The sequence below is a fragment of the Pteropus alecto genome, unplaced genomic scaffold, assembly GCF_000325575.1.
Source record: "Pteropus alecto unplaced genomic scaffold, ASM32557v1 scaffold156, whole genome shotgun sequence".
NCBI classification, from domain to species: domain Eukaryota; kingdom Metazoa; phylum Chordata; class Mammalia; order Chiroptera; family Pteropodidae; genus Pteropus; species Pteropus alecto.
The window spans coordinates 5,298,974-5,326,112 of record NW_006437746.1 but is presented as its reverse complement, the minus strand read 5'-3'; the positions used below and the strand labels follow the sequence as shown (position 1 = coordinate 5,326,112).

General features: G+C 35.1%; 1 protein-coding gene across 1 annotated transcript in view; it reads left to right on the top strand.

Annotated features, from left to right (window-relative positions):
* Nucleotides 1–27,139, top strand: part of SMARCC1 (SWI/SNF related, matrix associated, actin dependent regulator of chromatin subfamily c member 1) — a 126,387-nt gene that overhangs the window by 26,504 nt on the left and 72,744 nt on the right. The window contains exons 4-12 of the mRNA XM_006914879.3: nucleotides 751–832; nucleotides 1,897–1,989; nucleotides 4,300–4,369; nucleotides 6,336–6,405; nucleotides 10,240–10,315; nucleotides 17,285–17,410; nucleotides 19,669–19,790; nucleotides 21,856–21,980; nucleotides 25,088–25,147. Of these exons, the coding sequence (XP_006914941.2) occupies nucleotides 751–832; nucleotides 1,897–1,989; nucleotides 4,300–4,369; nucleotides 6,336–6,405; nucleotides 10,240–10,315; nucleotides 17,285–17,410; nucleotides 19,669–19,790; nucleotides 21,856–21,980; nucleotides 25,088–25,147 (824 nt within the window). The remainder of the gene's footprint in view (nucleotides 1–750; nucleotides 833–1,896; nucleotides 1,990–4,299; nucleotides 4,370–6,335; nucleotides 6,406–10,239; nucleotides 10,316–17,284; nucleotides 17,411–19,668; nucleotides 19,791–21,855; nucleotides 21,981–25,087; nucleotides 25,148–27,139) is intronic.

Below are 27,139 nucleotides of genomic sequence, written 5' to 3'. Positions count from 1 at the left end.
AACCCATAATGGGCCATTGTATTCATGAAGAAATTGATCCTTGGATTAGTAAATCACTCAAGACTACACAAATGGGGTCAAGATCAGAACCCAGTGCAGTTTGACTCCACAGCCCACACACTCCTCCTTGGAATTAAAATGGAGCAAAAGCAAAGTAAGTATTGAATAAAAAATATGGGTAAAGCATTCAAATTTGTAAAGATTTGACCATATGAAAATGACTAAAAATAGATTAAGACAACACCAGAATGTTATGCTTGGGTACTTGAGTAAAGAGACATTAGGGAGGGAGTTTAAGTAGAGATAAAAACATGAATTTTACCACATTTAGGACAATAGTAATTTCAAAGAGGACAATAGTAATTTCTATTACTCACTTGAATTTGAGCAAATGGCCTTTAAGCATATGTAAAGCAGGTAGACTTTATACTTGAATGGTATAGTAGTTCACTGCCTTCGTGTCCGTGGACTACTTTTCTACAGGATGCAGAATATCTTAGATTTAAGAGAAATGGATATTTCATGGAACAGGTTCTTCATTTTGACTGGAGTGGATAGTAATGTCATAAAATGTAATTCTTTTAGGTATTGATACGTGCTTTATACTACTGAGAGAATACCCTTACACTCTGTAGAGTGCTATTGTAAATTTCAAATCTTTCCAATTCATTTGCGTTTTATGCTAAAAGCAAGTTTTCAGTTTTGTTTCATATGGGACACAAATTAACTAATGATTTTCTTTTCCTTTAGGCGGAGGTTTGATCTACAGAATCCATCCCGAATGGATCGTAATGTTGAGATGTTTATGAACATTGAAAAAACATTGGTGCAGGTAACTCAGAAGGTCAAATTATTACACATTTTTTTTCCTTGAATATACTTTCAGTTCTAAGATTGGCTTCATTCGAGTGCCAAAAAAATCAAAGAAAAAAATTTTCTGCAGTCTGTTATTTTTATGGGTTTTGGAGGGATTAGATCTATAAAGTATGACAAAACTTGTCATGTATAGAATATTGATCTGGTGATATAATCTTTGATTTTGTTCTTTATTAATTTCACTTAACTCATTATTTGAACCTTTCGTAGTTAATATAAATACTCTCTCATCCTACTGGTCACTTGTTTATACACTCATTGTCTGTGGGTTTGTTTCATAATTATACCATAAATATAGTTCTTATTTCCCCAACTAGATTATAAACTGGAGGAGAGAATACTTAATTTCTTTCTTTCCTAGTACTTTTATTAATTAGTAAATTTATAATGATCATTGAATTAACCTTCCTGGGGAAGGGCAACTGGCAGAAATTTAGCTAGGTAAATTGTCTCATGGACTATTAACTAGAGAAGTTACTGAGTTTTTTGTTGTTGATTGATTTTTGATGATAGTTTAGGGAGTTAATATGCATTTTTAAAATCACTGCTACGTGTAAGATTAGAAATGGGAAGAAAAAAGAGCTATAATCTATAGCCTTTATATTTTAAGTAAATTACATGTTGAGCCAAAATGAGCACACATCCCTCTACCCAATAAAAGGTGTAGGTAAAAACATTACATTTGACCTAGGTTGTTAAGTTCAGGTAAAATTGTCTAGGAGGATTAATATGTCAGTATGGTACCTTAATGAAAAAGGTGATGGATTTCTTTAGGTCTCAGTTCTTGACATTTTTTTGTCTAGGTGTACTTATTGCAGAGAAGGAATATGGAGATGTCATTAAGTAGTCTGCTGAACACCTAGTTTTATATTAAAATTAGACTTTCACATTCTAGACTAAAGTACATCTTCCCATTTTAAGCAAGGCTGAATGCCAACTTTTGCTATTAGGATGATGCATAAATAATGAGCCATTATTTCAAAACCAAGAGAATTTCAAAATCTGTTCGTTCTTCCTCAGAGCAACTGCCTGACCAGACCCAACATCTACCTCATTCCAGACATTGATCTGAAGTTGGCTAACAAATTGAAAGATATCATCAAACGACATCAGGTAATAGACATGATCACTTCAGAACATCTTATGAATGTCAACCATAGTATCTTTTGATTTCTGTTTCTGTCTGCATTAAATGAAAGTTTTCTCTCTGGGTTCTTACAGTATCAGATTTTTTTCTCTCCACTCACCTTCAATTCTTAGCCTAGAGTAATGTTTTTCCCTAGCATTATTGAGATATAACTGACACGTAACAATTGTGTAAGTTTAAGGGGTATGATGTGATGATTTGATACATGTAGGTATCCTAGAGAAGTATTTAATAAAGTGATGTGGAGCCATCACAGTGTATTCTGCATTGCTATGATAATGAAATCAAGCAGAATGAGAGTTGGTGACATAACCGTTGATACGAAGAGATCAAATATTACCAAATAAACCTGGTCCCCCCTTCATTATATGTATTGTATTTATATTTGTGGCTTTAAAAAAATGACGGGGAAATTCTGTTTTTCCTATAAGCTTACTTTGTCTTGATTCACATGTATCATTGCTAATTTCTAACACCTTCACCTCCTTCCTGTAACTTCATTTTAGGATGAGACCTTAGGTATTTACTGCCCGTAGGTTTGTGACCACATGTGGCTAAACCGTAAGCAGACTCATGTTATGGTAAACTAGCCGAGGAGACCCAGGTAGAAAATAAATTTCCGAAACAATGTCACTTGAGTGACAAAGTTTTACCAATCCTTAGGATTAATTGAGAAACCTCATTAAATATCTGTTTTCTGCTGCAAGGGAGATTGCCAGTTGAATTGTTTTAGCATTTAGTAAAATATTTTCCAAGTTCTTGAAACAAAGGTTTCTAACGCTGCTTACACTTGGAGATTTAGTACAGTTTTATATATTTATCTATGTAAAAACATCCCTACCAAAGAGAAAGGTAATACAATTGTGTTGTCAAATCAGGCAGTTTGAAGTCCAGTTACTAGCATTACGATTTTGAACAAGTCACTTAACCTTTTCTCTTAACCCCCTTTGGGACTGTTTATTGGAGTGGCTGTTAAGTGTAGCTTTATTCCACGTGGAAAAATAGAGGGCAAAAATGGAACAAATTAACCAACTGGTGATTGCCTTCAAGCTGAAATCACCTACTCTTACTGCTACCAAATGATCCTGGAAAAAGTTTATATATTTTTCTACAGTTTTACTGAACATTCAATTGTCATAGTTCTTAGGAAATCTGACTTACTAATTGTTTTCTGGGGAGAACTTCCAGAGGGATATAAAGATCTTCTGGTTGCATAGACTCTTAGGCTTCGAAGAGACCTTAAGAGCTAAGAATCAATGTTATTGAATACTTGTGATCAGACATTTGCTCAGGCATTGAAAATGTATTAATAACTCCATTGGTTGAGCACTATTCTTAGCTCATTGCATCTTTAACTTAGTCCTAACAAAATTCTTGCGAAAAAGATATTATTACTGTATTTCACAGAAGACATCAAAGTACAGAAAACTTAGATACTTGTCCCATATCAGGCAAATAACAAATGGTAGAGCTGAGTTCAAACCCATGCCAGTCTGATGGACTCCAGGAGGCCAGAGTCTTAAATATTAAATACTGTGCCCTCCTGACCGTCACCTCACACTCATTAGTTGTTGCCATCCCCTTTTTAGCCTCTCCTGTGGCCATTCAAAAGCGTGCTCAAACCCATCTAATGATTGAGAATTCCTTACCATATTCGGTAGCCCTAAATTTTAGAATTTTAGAATTTCCTTCCAGTTAAAAATAGCATTATTATGTTTTTCTGATTGTAATAATACTCATTGTCAAAGACAAAATTCAGGAAATTTTGTTCAGGTGCTACTTGCACCTGATTTTAAGATTTCTCATTATTGTTATGGTCTCTAGAATGAGCGCTTTTGTGTCTAAATGTTTTCCAAGTCATGTCGTAGACTGCACGCCATATTCTAGCTGTGGCCTGGCTAAACTTGACTTTAGCATTTATATCATCCACTTTACTGGTGTTGCCTTAAAACAACAGTAGTGTATATACCTGCTTGAGCCAAGACAGTGTCCATCCTGTATATAGATTTGAAGTTATAATTTTAAGAGAGATATAGAGAATTAGCTAAGATATACTCATATTATTTTTTCTATACAGCAATATACACTGTATAGTCTATTTTTGTTGTTAATCACCATCTCTTTTCTTGACTAATAAAAACGTTATAGTCTTAACATTTTTAAAATATAGTAAGTAAAATAACGTCTTTATAATTTTTAGGCATTTGACATCTGGCATCTCATAGTCTGTTGGCCACATACTTTATTTTTACGTTATTTGTTCATTTGCTTTTCAGGGGACATTTACTGATGAGAAGTCAAAAGCTTCCCACCACATTTATCCATATCCTTCCTCACAAGAGGATGGTAAGTTAGTTTTTCATTGTGAACCAATAAACTCATACTTCACTAGATTTTAAGTTACATCAGCAAAGGTTTAAACAATATAACCAGCTTGTTTTAGAAAGACTTTCAGATATTAAATAAGTTCTACAGATTATTTAAATTTATAATTTTCTGGTTTGTTTTTTTTTTTCTTTGCTGAATTGGGCTAAGCAACCATTCTGTGATATCCAACTTTCTAATCATTAGACTTATTTATTTGTTGGTAATTGTTACCTGGGTGTGAAGTCTAGGCACCCTGTATTTACTTTGTTAATGTTCGCAGTGTCTTTTGTGTTCTGAAAATTAAGAGACATGGAAGATAGAAGAACATTCCTGGAGAAGATCGGCTTACTGGTTGTCTACCCAGGGTGTCTCAGAACTATGTTAGTTTGGTGCATTTTACAGTGGTTCAGATTCTGATCTTCAACCTTGTCCTGAGAGTTTATTTTGTCAGTAGCCAGAGTTCATTAGACCTGTGGAAACTGTGCTAACCATTCTTTCAAAGGTTGGAAAGTTGGGAAACAACATGAATTATTAATTCACCAAATTAATTAGTTCAGGTTGAGAAATAAATGTCATGTAGGGATCAAGTATTCTGGTAAGCACAACATATCCTCATAGGACATCTGTAAAAAAAAGCCAAATTATATCAAAATTGAGTTGCTAATTACCCTACACTTAGGTTTTTTTCCCTGACCAGTGCGTTATACTGGAAGACAGTGACAGATTACCAGACAATTTCTGTATGCTTAAAAATTAAATATATATTGCCAAATAATCCATGGGTCAAAGAAGAAATGACAATGGAAATGAGTAATCTTGGGATCTGAATAATTATAAAATGAATAATAAAATATAAGAACATTAAATTTCATAGGCCACAGCTGATGCTGTATCTAGAGGGGAATTTATATATTTAAATGTGTATATTTGGAAAGAAGAAAGACTGAAAATCAGTGGTCCACACATCCTCAAGAAATTAGAAAAATAATATCAAATTAGGGCTACAGAAAGAAAGTAAGAGCAAAAATTAATGAATTACAAAATATACAATAGCAAGGTGCTCAGTGGTGTCAGAAATGGTTCTTAGAAAAGACTAATAAGGCTGTTAGAATCATGCTGTCAAGAGTGGAAAGAGGACATTACTACAGATTCTACAGATATCGAAAACAATTATAAGTGGTTAAGTTGGATGGTTTGATTCATTGGTTAGTTGCTCACTTTTGTGTTTGGTGGCACATCTGAGAAACCATTGCCTATCCAGTCATGAAGTTTTACACTTATCTTTTCTTCTAAGAATTGTATAGTTTTAGCGGTTGCAGTTAAGTCTTTCATCATTAGTTTTGATAGCGGAAAGTTTGATTTTATTTGTAGCAGTTTTAGTTTTATCTCTGTGATTATTATGCTTTTAAAAAGTAAGAAACCTCTTTTCACTGTGGTTTCTCAGATTTTATCTGGTTAGGTAGTAGCAGCTGGTGTCCACTAGATGGGAGTGGTGGATAGCTGTGTATGTTAGAATACTGATTCTGTTGCTGGCTAACTCATAAGATTTCTCTAAATGCTGGTGTAAATGTTTAGGCTGTGAATATTTTTTTTTTTTAATTGCCTTTTACAAGAGAGTTGAAATGCAGTTGTTCTATCTTAGCTACTTAGTAATTCCTTCTTCGTGTTTTTTCCCTTTGTTTAATACAGCCTAGTTTACTACTTACTGATGCTTGGTATTGCTGTCGTTAGGAGATAGCATTTAAATTTAAATTTTAATATAACGAAGTTTTTTTTTTTAAATATAAAACTTACCTTTAAAATATGGTAGATAACATTCAAATATGAGAAAACATTTTTGGGGAGACCTCTTAGCAAACCAGAAATTCTCAGTAAAAATTAGGTCTAAATAATAGTTGTTTTTTTTTTGTCAGTTTGACTAAAGATTTTTCTTTTTCCCTTTCAGAAGAGTGGTTGCGACCTGTGATGAGAAAAGACAAGCAGATGTTAGTGCATTGGGGGTTTTACCCAGACAGGTAACGTTGATGTGTCCTGAGATATGATATCAAGATTTTTGCCAATGCAAGCCAGGGTTACTTGTATGTATAGTTTTATTTTATGAATAGTGACAACTTTGGTGATTAGTTATAGTCATTGATCTTACTCTTATGAGACTTTTGACTGTTTTCTTATTTAAGTTATGGAATTCTCATGAAGTCACATGACTTTATTTTTCTTAACTCATTTCCTGTTTAGAAAAAAAAGATGTAGCTCGCTGCCAACGTTAGTTTTAATTTTACATAAACACACTCTTTGAGGCTGAAGCAAATCTGACTGGATTTCAAGATAAAAATAAAATATAAAAACTGTTCTTGGAGTTATTTCTAAACAACTTGTGTCTAATCCTAATGTAACAGAAATGTGTACATAAATTGGAGTCATCAAACGAATCTTCAGCTAACAACTGTTCAAGGACGATGTTAACATTTGGCTTAGGAATGCTACATTTTCTAGGATTTGACATTTTTAGCGATTGAGAATTACTATATTTTGTAAATAGAAATACCACTACTAAAAACAATGCTATAAATAGTCATTGGTTTCCATTGACTGTACTATTACTAGAGCAATGCGAAAACAATAATAACGAGCTATTTCGTGGCAGACTTTGGGGGTGAGGTCAGGACTGTAATCCACAAGTTAACTTGAGGTAAATGCTGGCAAAATGGGAAATGAGTTAATAAACTGATATGTTTGCTGCGCTTACCAAAATAGTTTTTTAGTATGGTATTAGACTGTTAATTTAGATTTGTTTCCTTCAAGAAATGAATTTCTCTTCTTGGTATTTTATGACGTTATATTTGTGTTTTCAAAAACTACTCACGCCATACTATTAAGGATGAAATTATTTCATGTCTAAAATAAATTTCTATTCTTGACAAATTTATTTCCCTAGTGGTGGGATATTTTTTATGTATCATAACTCATGCTATGTGTCAGTATCTAAATATGAATAAAGAATATTATAGATAAGAGCTAGATGTTAGTGAAAGTGGTGGTCCTTGTTTAATGTTATGCCCACGTAGTTGGGAATACGGATAAGCTTCCACGTGCACATCCTCTTAAACCTGCAGGAGAGCTGCTCAGGTGTTCAGTTCACTATGGTCTTGAGGTAGGGATTCTCCCCACTCTGGGTTTTTCACGTCAGACCATGGTCTTCTTTCACCTATACCCACATCCACTTCTAGCCTTCCTATATTAAGGGAAGTAAATCCCAAACATTTTAATATTTCAATAATATTTTAATTTGTATTTCTAAAAGCTAAAGAAAAAAGTTAGCAAAATTCCACAATATCAAATATTATCACATAAGTGATATTTGGTTGATTGATATTCGTTAGAATTCAGCCACATCTTGTGCTTAGCTTCCAAAGTATTTTTCAATTTATAGCTCCTTCCACCCCCGCCCACCCTCCAGCAAATGTATTATTTAAGGAAGCAGGTTGTCTTACAGTTTACCACAGTGTAGGGTTTTTATGGCGTCACTGTGGTGTATTTGAACATGTTTCTCTGTTCTCTGTATTTCCTTTAAATTGGTGATTGGATCTAGAGTTGATCAGAATCCATTTCAGTTTAGTGAAAGAACAAGTTTTGCTTCGGTATGTGTTCATCATGAGATACAGAATGTCTGTGTGTTGTTTTTAAGTTAACCTATTTGAATAACTATTTTCCATGTAAATATATTTTTTAAAGAAAGAAATATGTCCTTAGATATGTTCAAAATTTTAAGAACATACGCACAATCCTTTTACAGTTTGAATTAATTAGAACCAAATCAAGTCATCTTGCTAATCAACCTCTTCTCCCATCCAAGTGCTAACCAGGCCCGACCCTGCTAGCTTCTGAGATCAGACGAGATTGAGCGCGTTCAGGGTGGTATGGCTGTAGACTAATCAACCTCTTCTGAACCATAATTGACTACTTTAAATGAACTAACAGGTTTTTTAATAATAACATTTAAATAAATGCTTTTTATGAAATGTTTCTAGTCTTGAGCCTTCATGTAGTCCTTGGCACTATTAAAACAAACCTTTCAATATTATAGGAAATCAGTTTGCCTTTTAAAACTTTTAGATGGAGACTCAAATTTATGACGACAAGCTATGTAAATAAAGAGTTGAAATAAACTTTATAACAGTACATTATAAGGTGGGTTAGCCTGTTCACTACTAGCCTTTTCTTTATGTATCAGGTAAGATGTAGTGGCTAGCTCAGGTCTTTTCTAGGGGCCTTGTTAGTTCATTTTTAAAACTGTAGTTTGTGCCTTCACTTTTACCTATGTTACATTTTCTACTCAAAACTTTTAAAGAATATAAGGTTACCTGTTTTTTCTTCCCATTGGAATCTTTACCTGGTATAGTTAGTTAATTGGCAGAGGACTGTTTCCCCCCAGCTCATGTTTAAGTGTTCCTAGCACACATACCAGAGCGCTGTTAAGACACATGGAGCTATGCTTGTTCCAGATGCTTTTGCACCGATGTCTGCGTAGCGGCTGCAGGAACCACAGCTTGTTGCCATACTTGTATCTCACTTGGACATCACTATTGGCCAGTAGCATTGACCAGGTTTAATTTGGTAGATAATTTTGTGCTTATTTCAGATTGTGGACGCTTAGGGGGAAGTGATTTATATCAGTGAGTTGAACCTCACTGAGAGGAGAACTTTTGAGCTAAGAAATGTGAAGATAAGAGGAAGAGGGGTTGAGCTCGATGGATATCTGGGTAGCGAGGAACATATATGTAAAGGGCATGAAATGGCCACTGCCTGACATGTTTAAAGAATACCACTAAAGCCCACGTGGCGTGAATATACTATGAGTGAGGGGAGAGTAGAAGATGGGGCCAGAGCGGCAGCCGTAGGACCAGATCATGGGCCTTGGCAAGTTACTGTAAGGATTTTGACTTTCACTCTGAACTAGGTGGGAGTTGTTGGAAGGTTTTGAACAGTGGAGTGATGTGGACTGATTTAGTTTTCAAAAGCATCACTCTGGTTGCTATGTGAAATACCAGCTCTTCATGGGCTTTGGGTAGAAGTGGAAGGATGAGAGATAGATAGATTCTGGACATGTTTTAAAGGTGAAGCTAGTACAAGTTGTTAATTGTTTGTAAGATGTGATTGAGAGTGAAGTCAAGGATATCTCCAAGGATTTTGGCCAGAACAACTGGAAAGATAGAGTTGGCATTTACTGAGAATGGGGTGATTGTCTAGAGTACATTGGTGGGGTTGGGATGGCATTATATGTTGAATTTTGAGTATGATAAGTTTAAAAGTTTTATTAGACATGTAAGAGATGTGAAATTGGCAGTTGGACTCATGGGGCCAGAATTCAGAGGGCAGATGGATTTTAAGTTGTCAATATATATTTGAAGCCATGGGCCTGCATGAGGTCACCAAGAGAATGCGTAGATAAGAATATGGTTGTTTCAAAAACTGAAACCTGAGACCTTTCCAATGTTGATGAAATCTGGGAGAAGAGAAACTGGCAGTGGAGACTGAGGAGAGGCTGCTGACCAGAAGGAACACAGGTCAATAGTATGGTCTCAGAGGCCAAGTAAGGGAAATGCTTTGAGGAGCAAGTGATCACCTCATCGAAATTCTGTGGCCTAAGGTTTGAGCTTTGAGTTTAACAATGTGGATTACCGTAGAACTCCACAGAAGAGAGTTCTTGTCGGCCTGGTGGACACAAAAGTGTGTGGCGGATTGCCGTTACTGGATCCTAATAGTCTTTCTAAAATATATTTTACCTGTTGAGAAAAGTCTTTTCAGTGAATGAATTCGGGTTCTAATTTTTTTTTCCATTTCCTTTATAGCTATGATACTTGGGTCCATAGTAATGATGTTGATGCGGAAGTTGAAGATCCACCAATTCCAGAAAAGCCATGGAAGGTGAAAGATCCTTTTTTTAAAAATGTATTCTTACATAACTTAACAACTCTTTTCAGCTCTTCTCCATAATGTTTCTTAAGGAGATACAGAATAATGATCTTCCTTGTCATCCTGTTAAGAGCTGTCCAGTGGCCATGAAGGCCTCATTATCTAGGTCCTCGATGAAATGTCTGCAGTGATATTCGAGGAGACCTCAAAGCCAGGTTGATCGTGATTTGAGATAGAGTGTGAGGAGTGGAGTCGAACATCACTGATGGTGTCATTTAGGAAGGCTGGAAGCAGTGCCTGTGTGGCTTTTATTACAGTGTAGACTTGTTTTGCTAAGCATTTCTAGTATAATGGTAAGAGTCCATGCATTGACTCTTATTTTTCAACTTTTAATGTGGAAATGATTATGAAACTTAAAATAATAATACAAAACAAATTACCACCATATACTTTTCCAGATTCTCCTGTTGTTAATTACTTTAGGAAGTTAATTCTTAAAACAATATTATTACCTAATGTAGGGTCCATATTCCATTTTCACCAATTGTCACAGTGATACAGTAAGTTGTAATCTAAGCTTTTCCTGATTCAGGACTCGGTTCAGGATCACACGCTGCATTTAGTTATCATATCTCTTTAGTCTACTTTAATCTGGAACTTTCATCCTTTCTTCTGTGACATTGACATTTTTGAAATGTATAGGCCAATTTTTTTTAGGCCATCTCTGAATTTGAGTTTATGTGATATTTCCTCATTATTATATTCAGGCTATGCATTTTTGCTGCAATACTATATAAGTAATATTGTATCTTTCTCATTATATCACATCAAGAGACACATTGTCCATTTTTCCCATATTGGCTGATTGTTTGTTAAGATACTATCTGCCTGGTTTTCTTACTGTAACGTTACCATTTTTCTCATCTCCTGCCTTCATTCCTCATGCCTAGAATTAGCCGTTTCTCCAAGAGCTCTCATTCCTTCTAGCAGGAAAAGGTATTAGAGACCAAGATCTGGGTGTAGATGTGCTCACTGCCACTGAAGTGTCTTTGCTTCTAGACCCCTTCTGACCAGAGAAGTATAAAATATAACCATTACGTACGTATAAACACAAATGTACGTGTATAAACCTGTGCGTATACACATAATAAAAATTTTAGAAATAATTCTGATCCATCCCCACAGTGTTTCTTTTCTATATTGCTCTCCCCTGTTCCATGTTTATATGTCTCTTCTAGTGTAAGGACCCTGGCTCCCAACATCAACACATTTACAATTGGATAGTTTCAGAATTGCATTGCCCGTGGCACTATGATAAACAGAATACTAAAATCTGTTTGTGGTTCTCCGTCCCGCTGCCCTGCCCCAAGACAGGTACATGGACAAATAGTGTGTCATGAGTTACTTGGACGAACGCTTTCTGACCTCCCTTCAATCAGGTTGTTACTTATTTGAAGTACGGTTGGATTTTTTGTTGTTGTTGTTGTTTTCAGTTTTGGTGTTTCCCTCATTTACATTTTGAATGTATAGAATTCAAACATGCTTCCAAACGATGCCTGTTTTCTGGATTCCTTCTATCTCCTTTTCCCCCAGTACTTGTAGAATGGTCAAGATGTATAGCGTTGGCATGCTTTTTATTTCCCTCTTGTATACTTTGCTTCTGCAACTGATGGTCTTTCCTGGATGTCCTTGGTGTTATACCAGCACAGTGCTTCATTATTGCGTATATGCACTGTAGTTACGCTAGTCGCTTATGCTTTGAAATTTGAGTAGTTTGCACAATTTCAGAATGACAGAAAGCTGCAGTAAATAGCTTCGTGCCATATGTATTTTCATATTGTTTGAGGTGTATCGTTACTGTGAATTTTTAGTATTAGGGTTGCTGGGTTGCAGAGTAAGTGAAAAGCACTGCAGTTTTGTTACCTTTGTGCCTCTTCAGTGGGAGATTGTGCCATTTCGCGTTCTTGTAAGCAGTGAGGGAAGAGCGCCTCTTCCTGCAGAGCCTCCCTAACTGTGTGCCTCGTCAGGCTCTTACGTTTTGCCAATCCTGATGTATGAGAAGTGTTCTCTCTGTTTAGTTTTCATTAGAAATTTAAATTGTTGAGTATGTGGAATCTATCATATTTAAATAATATTTCTTAATGGATCCCATGAAATCTAAATACCATTACAATTTGTACCCACCATTCTCCATTTTAAAATAAATGTATGTGCTCTTCTTAAATAGTCACGTTATGTACTTTTTCTTCTTGAACGTATATTCTTATTTGACTTAAAAACAATAGTACCCTAATAAAATGCTTTTTAATACTCGGTGGTCTTATTCACTGAAACCTAGGGAAGAAGAGCTAACCATGTATCTTTAGAAAATTTGATCTGGAATTCTTTGTTTCATTTTCTGTATTTTATAGAGCAATGCTCATGTATTGTTTTATCCTTCGAAAGGAAATGTGATTGCTATGAGAAAGTTAACACTTTAATTTAAAAATTAAATTATAAATATAAATGTTTATAAAATATGGATAATAATGAATCACAGTAAAACAAACACCTGAATACTTACCACTCTCCGTAAACAAGAACACTACCATTAATTTTGTAGCAGTCCAAGTGTTCGTCCTTTGTCCTGCCCATGCAGAGATAACTGTTATCCTAAAAGTTTTCCTTATCCTTTTCCACTACAATTTACCACATATATATATATGAATAACCTGCACCCTCTTTCAGTTTTCATGTTTTAAAAGCTTCAAATATCAGTGGAGTCAACATTACATTCTTTTGTGACTTTCCTTTTTGTTGGCATCATATTCTTGAGATTTCATCCATAGTACATGGTAGTGTAAGTAATCTTTGGTATGAATGTGTCACATCTGTTGTCATTTGGGCGGGTCTGTAGTTACTTCAGGTATTATAAACGGTGCTACCGTGAACTTTGTTGAACATACCTCCTTTTAATACATGTTCAGAATGGAATCCTGGGTCACACCTTTTCTAAACAGTGCCATATTGTTGCCTGATGGTTGTAAAAATTACTTTTGCAACTACAAGGAATGTGTAAGTTTTCTGAATACTCCCTACCCTGGCCAGCACTTGATATTTTCTGACGGTAATATTTGCCTGTCTGGTATATTTCATTGTGGTTTTAACTTGTATTTCTCTTATTAGTAAGTAGTTTTATCATCATTTCATGAATTCGTTGCCCTTTGACGTTTCCTCTTCTGTAACATGCTTGCTCTCATCTTTTGCTCTTTTTGTCACTGCAGTGTCTTTCCTTTTTTTAGGTGTTCTTCAGATAATCTGTATACTAACCATCAATTATATGTGTTAAAAATCTGGTTTCCTAGTAGGTTGCCTTTTATTTTTCAATCCTAAGGTCATCATGATATTTTCCTGTGTTTTATAAAGTTCTTTAGTTTGGCCTTTCATTTATAGATCTTTAATCCACCTGGAATTAATTTTAAAATGTTATGCTGTAGGAAAAAAATTTTTCCCCATGTGGTACTAGATCAAACTATGCCTTGAAGAATGAAAAATGTCGAAGCTGGTTTCCTCTCTCCATTGATCTATGCCATTTCTGTCAAAAGTAATTTTTTTTTATATGTAGATTTGTTTCTAGACTCTATAAAGTTTTACTTGTCAGTTTGTTCCTACTCGAGTATTCTCACCTTTTTCTTTAGGAATCTCGTGGGTATTGGGTCTTTGCTTTTTTGTATAAATTTTAGAATCAACTTGCTGAGATCTTTATGAAATATACATTTATTAGGATTTTGATTAGAATTAAATCGAATCTATAGAACAGTTTAGAGAAAACTGCCATCTTTATAATACTGACTCTCAATCCGTGGAGGTGTGTTATATCTTTCAGTAATGTTGTACAAGTTTATTCACACTTCATTGATCATCTTAAGAATGATCATATAGTAATTAAGGTATGTTTTTAAAGAATTCTTTGTCCTTTAAGTTTTACATAAGGAATGTCAATGGTGTAAAAGTAATTTTACAAGGGTGGCAAATTAGAACCCATTATGGCAAATCATAGCCACCTGGTTTTTGTACATAAAATTTTATTGGCTTGCCACCACCCCATTTGTTCACGTATTGTTCATGGTTGCTTTTGCACTGTAGCAGCAGAGTTGAGTAGTTGGGACAGAGACCATATGATTTGCAAGCCTAAAATATTTACTGTGTGACCCCTAAGAAAAAATATACTAACCCCTGCTGTATATATTAATTACTCCATTACCTTCAGTGATTTAAATAAATAATAAAGGAAAAATATTTACCTTTAAATGTTATCCAAGAACTTATACCCAAACCAGTCTTTTATTGGCTTAAAAGAGTTTTTGCAGTTTATTATTGAAAACTTGACAACTTGTGAAATGTTTTCTAATGTCAGAACTAGTTAGCCCCCAAGATGGCTTAACAGTTTCAAATATGTATCTTTGTGTACTGTCAGGTGGGGTATGTTCCACATCTGGCTAGTCAAACAGTAAGTTGTTACTTGGGAAAAAAACGTTGATTAAACTCATGAGCCACATAACATTGTAAATTACTACCAAAGGGTTTTTAGAAACATATTTTCCTTAAGACTAGTGTCCGAAATTTAGGACTAGGATTAATAGCAGAATTTACCATGATACCATCTTATTGATAAGGAGATTGGTCTCCAGAAGTTAGGTAATTTTGTCCAATGCCACATAACCAGTTATGTTATTCTGGCCCCAAGGTATTTTTATGAAAAAGATAACAGAGCATAGTGGTTTTTAGAGGAGCTTAGACAGCTCAGTGCAAATCCAGGTTTTGCCTCTGGTTAGGTGTATAACTGGGCAGCTCGCTTAACGCTGTGCTCGTTTGTTGATTTGGACAGGTGGGGAATGAGTGCTTGCATTGCTTTACCATGCTTAGGATTAAATGAGATCAGACATGTAAGGTGTTCAGCAGAGTGCCTGGCACGGACACCTGTGAGCTGTCTATACCGTTGTAACATGCTTTCTCAAAAGATTTGTCAAAGTTTTCTGGATAGTAAAGAATCAAATTAGTAGTTACAAAACAATCACGGGGATGTGGAGTACAGCATAGGTAGTAAGTCCGCAATACCGTAATGGCTGTGCGTAGTGCCGGATGGGTACTAGAGTAATCGGGGGATCACTTCGTAAATTAGATGAATGCCTCACCACTGTGCTGTACACCTGAAACTGGAAAAAAAAAAAAAAAAAAGGAACGGGCAACATGAATATTCAGCTCTACTTTTACAATATGTACACACTTTGTTTTAGTGCTTTGGAAAATACTGTCTTCATATACTATGACATATTTTCTGAAACATTACTGAGTTAAATTCCCTAGGCTTTAACATAGTCATATATACCTTTACATGGATTTTCTTTGTCTTATTAGCTTAAGGTTTCTCATGTGCCCTATTTATCCCCTTCCCATAATTTGTACATACAAGAGTCTTTTCATGTTACATTATTTAAGGTCTTATTTTCTCTGTGACAGAAGGTATTACTGTTACTGTGTAACTACGGTTGCGGGGGGAGGGGGGAAGAGGCATGTAGTCAGGTGGATGTCAGTTTTAAATCAGTATATGAGAGAGGCATTATCCTCAACATCAACTTTGTAACCCGTCCCCTTAAAAAAAGGGGGCAGTGGGGAGTTCATGCTGTCTCCTAATGATTGGCATGTTCTATCCTGTTTTTGCTTCTAGGGAGGCTTTGTAGGTATAGTTGCTGCTCTCTGTTTTCAAGATAATATTTTAATGCCTCTTAACCATGCCAGTTAATTGAAACAATGACGCGTGGTGTAGACAGCAGTCCTATAACAAGGAAGAATGGTCCCAGTTTCAGTTGTGTTCCCCTTGAGAAATGCTCTTGGACAAAAAGGAATATTATACAGTCTAGGCCTGTGGTTTAAATATTTACCTATATCTACATCTACATTTATATACAACATCCAGAGAACCTGTCATTTTATTAATTCTTAGAAACATTAACAAAAAAGCAGGAGAAGTCGCTGTGTAAAGGTCTAGGAAGAATCTCAGATCTGACTCTCACCTCCATCCCAGTCCCAACCATGGCTGTCCTTGAAAGGTCTCCATAGAGCACATGTGTGCTTGATGGGGCTTCTGGATAGGTCTCTGTAAATGGCCTCATCATCGTTGTTCAGAGTGTTGTGGAATGTCTAAACCCACAGACATCCTTCCTACCTAAGATAATGACTGTCTTTGGCCCTGTGCCGTTGAGCGTTTCTATCAATGATTTTCATGAAGGTAAAGATGCCACGATGAATGAGATAGGCCAGGCAAAGATCAGTACTGCATGGTATCTCTTATATGTGGAATCTAAAAAAAAGAGTAAAGCTCCTAGAAGAAGTAGAGAACTGGTTGCTGGGGACTGGGGGAAGTAGGGAGAGGTTGGTCAAAGGTACCAGGTACAAAATGAATAAGGTTTGAGACTTATGGGAAACACAGTGACTGTAGTTGATAACACTTTGTTGTGTAACTGGAATTGGCTGAGAATAGAACTTAAATGTTCTCGCAGACACAAAAAAGATAAATGTGTGAGTTGAGGAATGTGTTAACTAGATGGGGGAATCCTTTCACAATGTATAGCATAAATCACCACAACGTATGCCTTAAATATCTTAATGTTTTATTTGTTAAATATACCTCATAAAGCCGAAATTTAAAAAAGAAAAGATGACATGATTATCAAATGAAGGGTCTTAGTTATCAAAACCTCAGTCTATACAAACCAGTGATGCTGTCTTACCCTGTTTATTCAGTAAAAAACATGGAATAAAAATTAGAAATGGTTAAGTGGCCACTCACATCATTATTTGTCGTATGTTTTATGCATTTGAGGATTTGAGAATGATAAATCAGCTTTTAAATACTTTTGAAGCTTTTCTTTTTAATACTTGTAAATACTTTCAAGTGATTTTATTATTTATGTAGATCTTCATGCTTTGATGTGGTTTTAGGTTCATGCAAAATGGATTTTGGACACTGACATTTTCAATGAATGGATGAATGAGGAGGATTATGAGGTGGATGAGAACAGGAAGCCTGTGAGTTTTCGTCAGCGAATTTCAACAAAAAATGAAGAGGTATTTGGTTTGGCACCATTTTTTTTTCATTGGGCATTTCTTCCTTCTTGGCCCGAATGTTCTCAGATAGTCTTTAATAAACTGTCACCAACCAAGATGCATTAGCCATTAAGTATGTATGAAAGTTCCTAAGTGGCCGTAACAGCCATCTCAGGAGCTGCCATCCTCAAAAAGGGGGCATGAAAATCTCAGAGTCAACAAGATTTAAAGTGGCCTGTGCAGTGTGACAGTGGTACATTCGATTTTGTTCTCTAGATGTGAATTTTAATTTTGTATACGAAATATCATCATGGAATAATTTAACTTAGTTCTTTGTTTCTCAAAGGGAAACTCTTTTTTTTTTTTTTTTTTTAAGATGCCTCAAGCACTTTTTGAATAATTTAACTTTTTTTTTTTTTTTTCAAAGGGAAACTTTTTTTTTTTTTTTTTTTTTTAAGATGCCTACAGCACCTGATCTTCCTGGGTGGTCTCCCATCCAAGTACTAACTAGCCCCAACCCTACTTAGCTTCCGAGATCAGACGAGATGGGGCATGTTCAGAGTTGCATGGCCATAGCAAGTTTTAGTATTTTTAATAGCTTTGTTATTGCACATACAGTAGTTAATACAAAGTGTAGGCCTTAAAAGTCTTACAGTGAGAGTTTAATCTTTTTTTGAAGTGGGAAGGCCTGATATATAAAACACTTCAATCCTTGAAGAAGCCCAGTCACTTAAATATTTATCTGTGAATCCTTCCAAGTTACAACTTGTGAGATAGATGTGTCACTAGAGGAAGACCTGAGACAGAAGAAAGCTGAGATGTGTTCCTGCTGGGTTTGCGACAACCTGTGATTCTAAAGTCCTTTTCAGTGGGGAAATTAAAATTCGGGGGTTTGTTCTGTATTTTGGTTTTCCAAAAAATCTTTGAGACATACAGACTTTAACCATTAGAAAGTACAGTTCTTTTTTTAGAAAGTGTAGTTCTTTCATACTTATTTCTAGTTCTGTATATTATTAAAATGTCTTTTTCACACTATGTATATTCTTTATTTTTAAGAAAGCTGTTTTAAAACTGGGTCTTTTTCATATACTTTTTAGTTTGTTCCTACTTGCTTTAGAATTTCACTTAAAATTTTTTTGTTTTAGCCTTCTGTCTCTGATATACTTTTACATTTGTTTTCCCTTAAGGCATTTCAAACCAAGTCTTTTGTGTCATTAGGCATATTCTCATTTCCATATCACATTAAACTGGCCTGTTCCCTTCCACCCCTGTTCAGATTTAGATGGTTTATTTATTTATTCACTTATTCGTAGGGGGTTATTACATGTGCTGCAGAAGCAAGCACTTCAGAGGGATTATATAAAAATTGATTTAATATTCCTTTAAAAATTTAACTTCAGACTTAACTATACTAATCAAAGATGTGCGTAGTTTAGATTTTCTTGTAAACTTGCCTCAGATGCCCCATTTGATGTTGCAAAGCTGCTGAAGGGAAACAAATAGTTGTGAAGGGCGTTAGCGTATCGGAGAAAATTAGTATTTAATTGATAGTTTGATCTCTCACTGGGGGCACCTCAGATACAGTATTTTGGATCATTTTAGGTTTTTTCCTCTTTATTATAGTTTAGTTTATTAAATTGGCAGTTAACGTCTACAGATTGACTTTTGTATATCGCTCTGTATCCTGCAGCTCTGCTGAACTCATTAATTTAACTCTGGTAGTTTTGTGGATTCCTTAGGGTTATTTAATGTCATTTGCAAGTAGGGATAGTTTTACTTCTGCAGGTTGACTTTTATTCCATAAATTGCAATCTTGACATGTTTTATATTATAAAGTTATCTCTCATATTACTTTTACTGATGAATTGGGAGTAGTTTCTGGCACATTTTCACAAGCTCATTTAGCCTGTCTTTGTATTTTATTAATTTAATAGCATGTGTTTTATATTTTTCTACTACTTAAAAAAGTTTTTCCCACCTGGAAATACAGAGTGTGAACAGGAATAGTTTTTAGTTGTGCGGGGTTTTGGTGTGTCTGTTTTGTAGCTCAGTTTGAATACCTGTAGGATGGTGCTAACCTTTCCATTGGTGGTACATCACCTGAAAGGTCAGGGGAAGTCTTTTAACTGCTGGTGGCCCAGGATGCTTAAGGATGTGCCTTTCATTGGCCCTGAGCTTGTGAGTTTATTAACTATCGTTGTGGAAACTCGCCTTCGAATGAGTATTTGTAGAAACTGAGGAGTGAGCAAACCTGGCTGATATTTATTTCCATTTTCTAGCCAGTCAGAAGTCCAGAGAGAAGAGATAGAAAAGCATCAGCTAATGCTCGAAAGAGGAAACATTCGCCTTCCCCTCCCCCTCCCACACCCACAGAGTCACGGAAGAAGAGCGGGAAGAAAGGGTAAGAACTGCAGCACGATTCAAAGGGCATTAAACAAACTCCAAAGGACTTTCTAGATTTTTACCTTTACAGTGGAAGTTTTGCCTAAAGGAAATCTTATTATGACTTGGTTGGATGTCTGCTTTGCTAGCTCATCTTTTATGGATGGTTATCTGACGGGCATCTCATGTCATATTTACCTTGAGTACAGTCTTTTTTTCTGTATCTAAGTATATATCGAGAAGCGTTTGGTAAGGAATTTAAGAAGTTATAGTCATCATCCTTAGCATCAGTGTGTCTCTCTAATTTTACCACCTGTCCCATTTGTTATCAAAATGACTCATACAGGACATGAACCTGTGACTAATGTTTTGCAAAGTGCATCAGGGTAGTACCTTGTTTAGAGTGTTACATTTGTGCTTGGTGAATTTGGCTTGACCAGAGGTTTTACTATTTTTTGAATAAGTTGTTGTGGGGATTAAATGAGACTTTTAAGTGCCCGGCCAGAAGTAAATACATAATAAATGGTAGATAATTTATTATTGTATCTTAAGTAGATAATAATTTTAAAGTCGTCTAGCTCAAAATATTTTTATAAAATTTATAAATGATGAGCCAGCCACAATCATAAAAAGATATGTTATTTTTGTCAAGCCACATGTATTGCGACATAAAAATTAAAAGCACAAAATAGATTTTTCTTCACATGTTATTAGGGGCAGCCTTATTTCTTAAATGTCTAATCTTGACGTTCAGAGATTTCAGAGCTACCAGAGATCCTTATGAAGAAGCTTGAAGCGTTTAGTCTCTACTCTTGAATGTAAAATCCACCAAATTGAGTTTCCCAAAATAAATGCATCTGTGTCCTTTAATTGAATATTTCTGCCTTCTAATGAGCAGGCTTTTGCTCATTTTAAGTTTCCTCTTAGAATTTTGTATTTAACCAAAACACATTGAACTCTGATATTTGTTTCTAATATTTGTTTCCTTCATCTTTCCTGCATCTTTTCTTCCATTTGTATTTTGTCTCCCCACCACCTTTAGGTTCACAGACCTTTTAGAAATTGTCATGTAATTTTTATTTGAAAATTTTTACCTATATACCTCATTCTACCCTGTACCAATATGTCCCTCTTAAAAGAGAACGTTGAGTCTTATCTGGGCAGTGCGAGGGCCCAGCCTGTTCCATCACGTGTTTCTCCATGCCCGCTCTCACTTGTCAGAGTACTTAGACTACTACCCATTCCTTCCCAGTACAAATGGTTATGTTATGTCTTTATGCCTTTACCCATCATCCTGAAACATTGCCACTTCTTTGTGAATTGTTACGGTTTCCAAGGTTACGGTTTCGTGAATTGTTACGGTTTCCAACTGTCACCTTCAATTTAGATTAATTCTTTCTCTGAGCTTTATTTTTTCTTGGTACTTTTATCCAATTCTCTGTGTTGATATGCTCATATTAGGAGTTAGGTGGTGATTTCTCTCTCGTATCCCTTGTAATTCCTCAGGGTAGGGAATCATTCCGTTCTTGTTTCCACCCTAACACGCTTTTTGGCATGTGTTAGCTTTAAAAATATTGATTTAACTGAATTAGTGGTGAAAAAGAAATGATAAATTTTACAAAAAGAATTAGTACCATCCTAAGTGATTCTACTTTGCAGTCCTTGGTATTTGGATGATATAAAGAACCAGGAAAATATAGTTGTATATCTTTGAAAAAATTTCTTACGTGATTGTTTATGATCTGAGATAAATATGTGCCGTATTTCCTAAGCAGGTGTTCTTTTGTTACTCTAATTTAAGCCCCAGTAAGTGTCATTGAGCATATGAAATGGGTACAGAAAATCCTACAATACGTCTGCAGTGCATATTGTAGAATTTTCTGTGCCCATTTCATATGCTCAGTGACACTTATTTTCCTAATGGCTGTTATTTGGGAATGTATCTAATTTGTTTGATTTCTTTTGTCCTTTAAAGTGATTCTGAGCATAGATTCTAATAGCAGTGAAGTAAAGCCTCTGAAATTGCTTGCTGTAAGTTGCAATAATCAGTCTTGTTTATTTTTTATATACCTTGTATGTTTTAGCCAGGCTAGTCTTTATGGGAAGCGCAGAAGTCAGAAAGAGGAAGATGAGCAAGAAGATCTTACCAAGGACATGGAGGACCCAACACCTGTACCCAACATAGAGGAAGTGGTACTTCCAAAAAATGGTTTGTATTCTGCCTAGACTTATGAGAGCATTAGACATGATTTAATCATTCTTGGCAATGAGATGGCTGATTTCTTGCTGTGTCCCCAGTTCTCACCTTTCAAGTATGAATAAATTCCCCCTTTTAATGTTAACATTTATTAAATGACCTCTTTCCCAGTATTTTGGTGTACTTTTGCTATTTGTTTATTTAGAAAATACACTGACCAAAAAGTTTTCTAAATTAATAATGCTTTAAAATTAATGTTTTTTCAATTCCAGTAGAATCCATTTATGTGAGAAAAAGTCGAGTACTTATCTATGTACAATTTAATGTATTTAAGTCAGTTGTAGGAAGGAGGATGTTACACCCTTTTAACTGTGATTGTGGATGTCGATTTTTCACTTTATTCATGTTAAATTTTTTTCATCATGTCCTCCTGATAGATTGACCCTTGTGTCACATCTCTATGAGCCATAATAGTGTTTGTCTTGATGTCTAATTTCTCCGATAATAAGCATCATCTAACCGCATCTTTTTTAATTTGTGTTTTGTTTTCTTAGTCCTCAATTTGCATTCCAGTGCAGCAGTCTTATAAATTGCACATTTTTTTTCCTTATGCTTTGTTTTCAACTTATATCTCTTTTGCAGTGTTGTACTTCAGCCTGTTTATTTAAAGCATTGTCTTTTAAGCAGCATATTGTTGAGCCTTAATCTATCCCAATTTAGACGTTTTCTGTTTTTGATTGGAGTTAGATAGTCCACGTAAATGTAACTTAAGTGTTGGTACGGTTGGCTTTAACTGCCATCGTGCAGTTTTTCTGTTGTTTCTCTCTTGTTTCTTCCATTCTTTTGCTTCTGAAGTTCCAGTCTAGCTCCTCTGTTTTCTTTTCTTTTAGAATTTACAGGGTTTCTTCTTTAAAAAACATGTCGTAGCTTTAATTGAGAAGGACTTCACATAGCATAAAATTCACCGTTTTAAAGTTGACACACAAGTGTTTTTTAGTCTATTTATTATGTTGTACAACTGTTACCACTGTGTAATTCCAGCACATTTACATTCCCCTGAAAAGAACCCCCGTACCTATTGGGGTTAGTCCAGATTAACCCCTGCCCTATACCCTGCAACTACTGTTCTGCTTTCTGTTTTTATGGATTTTCTTATTCTCTATTTGCTTTTTAGCTTTTTTTTTTTTTTTTTGTAATGATTACTCTAGGTATTACAATATATATCAATAATTTATCAAATTTATTTAGAATCACTATTGTCTAGTTGAGATAAAAATGTTTAAAATTTACTATAATATAATTTGTGCTCGCTCCTGTCTTTTGTGATGTTTTTATATATTTTATTTCTACATATGTTAAAGTCCCTACAACATCTTTTTTTATTGGTGGTTCCTTTTTTGTTTTAGCAGTTTGTTGTACTTTCAAGAATTTAAATAATCAATAGAATCTATAGTATGTTATAGTTCTAAAAATCATCGCATTGTGTAAAATTGGGTACTAAAAATTACACAGATGTATTTTTTGAGGTCATATGGAAGAGACTATTTATAAACGTAATCAGAAGATATTTGTTTTAAATAAAAGAGCTCTGAAGGACTGGTAGTCGTAGCAGACACCTAAAACTGAAACTGTAATAATATAATATGGTTTGGACATAGGAATGGTTGCATCCATCAGTGGAATTGAATGGCCAGTTTAAATATAGACCCATATATGTTTGTGAATTTTGTTTATTGTAAATTTGGCAATGCAGATCTGTTTGGAAAAGACCAAATTGTTCTCTAAATACTTTAAAATTTAGTATTCTTTATTTCATATATAAGAATGTAAACTTAAGATGGATTACAGTGCTAAATATAAAAAACAAAACTGTAAAAATGTATTTTAAACAAGTGTGAGCCTTGGAGAAAGTCTTCATTATCCAGTTAACAACGAATTAGAACCCTAAATATGTATAAAGATTCTTAAACTTCATAGAGTAAAGGGCAATGTATTATGTACTGGTAATTTTATAAAAAAATACAGGACCAATAAATGTGTGAAAAGATGCTCAACTTCATTTAACCAAGGATACATAAATTATTAAATTAACTGTATTTAGTCATCAAATTTTCAAAACTTAGAAAGTAGACAATTCTTTAAATGTTTTGAGAAAATGGGTACTCTCAACTACTGTTGGTGGAAGTGTAAATTGGTGAAGTCACTCAACACAATTTGGCTGTATTTATTAAATTTTAAAATGTGTATATCTAGTAGCAGTTTTAATTTCAGAGTCCATCTTAAATAATTGCATGCATAATGACAACTATAAATGAATGTTATTTATAGAATAATGAAAAATTGAAAATAAACCAAGTTTCCATCAATATAGGACTAGTTTATGATCCACACATGGATATACTAGATCTGTTAAAATAGAAGGGATGTCTACGGCCATTCTACCCTGAACAAGCCCAATCCCATCTGATCTCGGAAGCGAAGCAGGTTCGAGCCTGGTTAGTCCTTGAACGGGAGACCACCTAGGAATACCAGTTGCTGTAGGCGTAAAAAGTAAAACATAAGGGATTGTAAGCTGACAAGGTCCTTGCGATCTGTGAGGCCAACCAAGGGTTGCCTCGCCTAAAAATATAAAAAACTGAAAGGGACATATTGTAACTAAAAATTCTTATATGGAAATATCACACAGACACACTGTCACATGAGAAAATTAGAGTGCTCAGGACAGTATGAATGCTTGTATAAGATTTTAAGTCCTCAGAATATTTTTCAAAATCCACATAAATGTGTAAAAGGTATCAATTCTCCCTCAATTTATCTGAATGAATGGCACAAAAATAGGAATCAGCAAATGCACAAAAAATGTAATAAAAATACTTTTAGGAAAGGAATCAAAAGGTTCTTTTCATGCTTTGCTCTATATTATGCTTAAAAAATATTGGTGCTCTGGTTTTTTATTACAAATGTAGTGCGTTACCTCATGGTTTACATGGAGGTGAGTAAGTGCTGAATGATGGTGCAGTTGCAGTGCGATTCATGTGCTTTTTAATCCTATTCTATTCTGTTTTCTTCTTAAAAACAAGTAGAACTTTTTCCCTAAAACGATTTTTTTTTCTTTCTAGTAAATCCAAAGAAAGATAGTGAAAATACACCTGTTAAAGGAGGAACTGTAGCAGATCTAGGTAAAAACCAAAATATCTGTACGCTTTTGTGTTGTTTTCTGTCTTGAATGTATCGGCTCCTCTGATACTCTTTTCTTTACTGAGAGATGTTACTTTCAATTGCTGTGCTTTCCAGCACAGATACTAACTGGCCGCCTTTAGTAACCGTTGTGGTTTGGTTTGCTACCAATTTAGGAAGTTTAATTTCCTGTGATCCGTTCTTTGCAGTCATACTGATCTGCCTCTCTCACAGCGTAATGTTTTCCTGCAAACTAGTAAATGTGGTAATATTAGTACCTTAAATCAGAATTTCTTAGTTTCAAAGAAATTATAATTAAAGCACTTTTTATAACCTCTCTGAAATACTTGTTTCACAACTCTTGCAAATTGAATTTGCATCTTTAGAACAAAAATCTATTGACCATTTATACATTGGAAGCCAACCTAAAGTTTTCCAAACAGTATAAAATGAGAATCACATTATTCTTTTACAGTATTTTCAAGTTACGGAGTGTACACTTTCATGAATCAGCTAATTCTTGGATGTGCTAGGAGGGTAGAAAAGAAGAGTAGTCAGTCACTTGTTCAAGTTTTAAAAGATAGGGGTAGTTCTCAACATCTTTATTCCTGGGAGTTTTATATGGAGTAGTAATCGTGATAATACTTTCTTCATTTGTAGAAAAATTAAAGGAGAACCTAGTGTTTTCAATGTATTCTAAATGTTTGACTCGAAGGAATTTTAGAGCTGAAAGGAATTTTCAAGATCCCCTTATGTGAAAAATGAGATTTCAATTTCTCTGTCTCCTAGTTAAGTGAATTCTCTATTTTAGATAAATTGAATGCTTCTTGTCAGCAGAAAGAGTGGGTGTTTTGGAGAGCTGTTCTACTTCATTTCACTACATACATCCTAATTTTTTCTGGCTTAAAGCCTGCCATTGAACATCAGTGGGCAATTCCATTTTTGATTATGTCTAAAGTAGAAGCAGAAAATTGCCTTGATGACAGTTTATATAAAGTGGTATTAAATCAACTAAATAGAATCACCCCGTCATATCCATGGGGCATACATTCCAAGAGCCTGAGTGGATGCCTGAAACTGTGGATAGTACCAAACCCTGTGTGTACAATATTTTGTTCTATAGAAAATGTATCTAAAGTACTGTGATCTGAGCCTTGAAGCTCATATCATGAGTGTTGTATCTGAGGATGTCGCTGGTCCCAGCTGGGGAGTTAGGGTCTATGGAATTTGAAACTTGTCCTGGCCTTTCATCCGGGGACCGACAGGCTTTGCATCATTTAAGCACCTGACTTTCTGCATTAGCTCTAACCTGAACCATTCCAAGGGTAAACGATCCGTCACCTGGGAATTATTGTTCACAGAATTTTTTTTAACTAATCCATATTCTGCGTGATGTGCCACCTAGTTAACTGTACTTAGTGTTTTCTTTGTTTCTTGCAATCTCAGAAAAGGCAAGATCCAGGGGCTGAGGTGAGAGTGTATTTGGCCACCTCTAGGAGGAAGAGAACATGTATTGAGTATTAGCATTAGGACTCGGTGAGAAGGGTGGCCAATTCTCACCCTTCTCTCCTATTCTTTTATCAGATACATCTATTTCCATTGGGTACCAAAAGTACCTCAGGGATGGAAATCTGTCAGACCAAAATTAAATGGTATATTTTGACCAGAGAGGTCATTAAGTTGTGCTACCACCATCTATGAGAAGTTAGTTACCCTCTGGTTTACCAAGATCCAAAGGACAAAAACTCAATTTTGAGAGCCTCAGCTAGATTTCTTTGCGTTAGTCACTTACCAGAGAAAGAAAAAGCTAGTCCCTGTGCAGAGCTGGATGGCTCATGTTAGGCAGTGCCGTAATGTGCCACACATTGAATGCCTTGTTCCTATCAGCAGGTGTTTGTTTCTCACTTACAGATGAAGTAACAGTGTCCATATCTGTATGTTGCCCGAATGTCTGCCAGGTTTCATTCTTCATGGTTTCATTTCACCGTAAAACA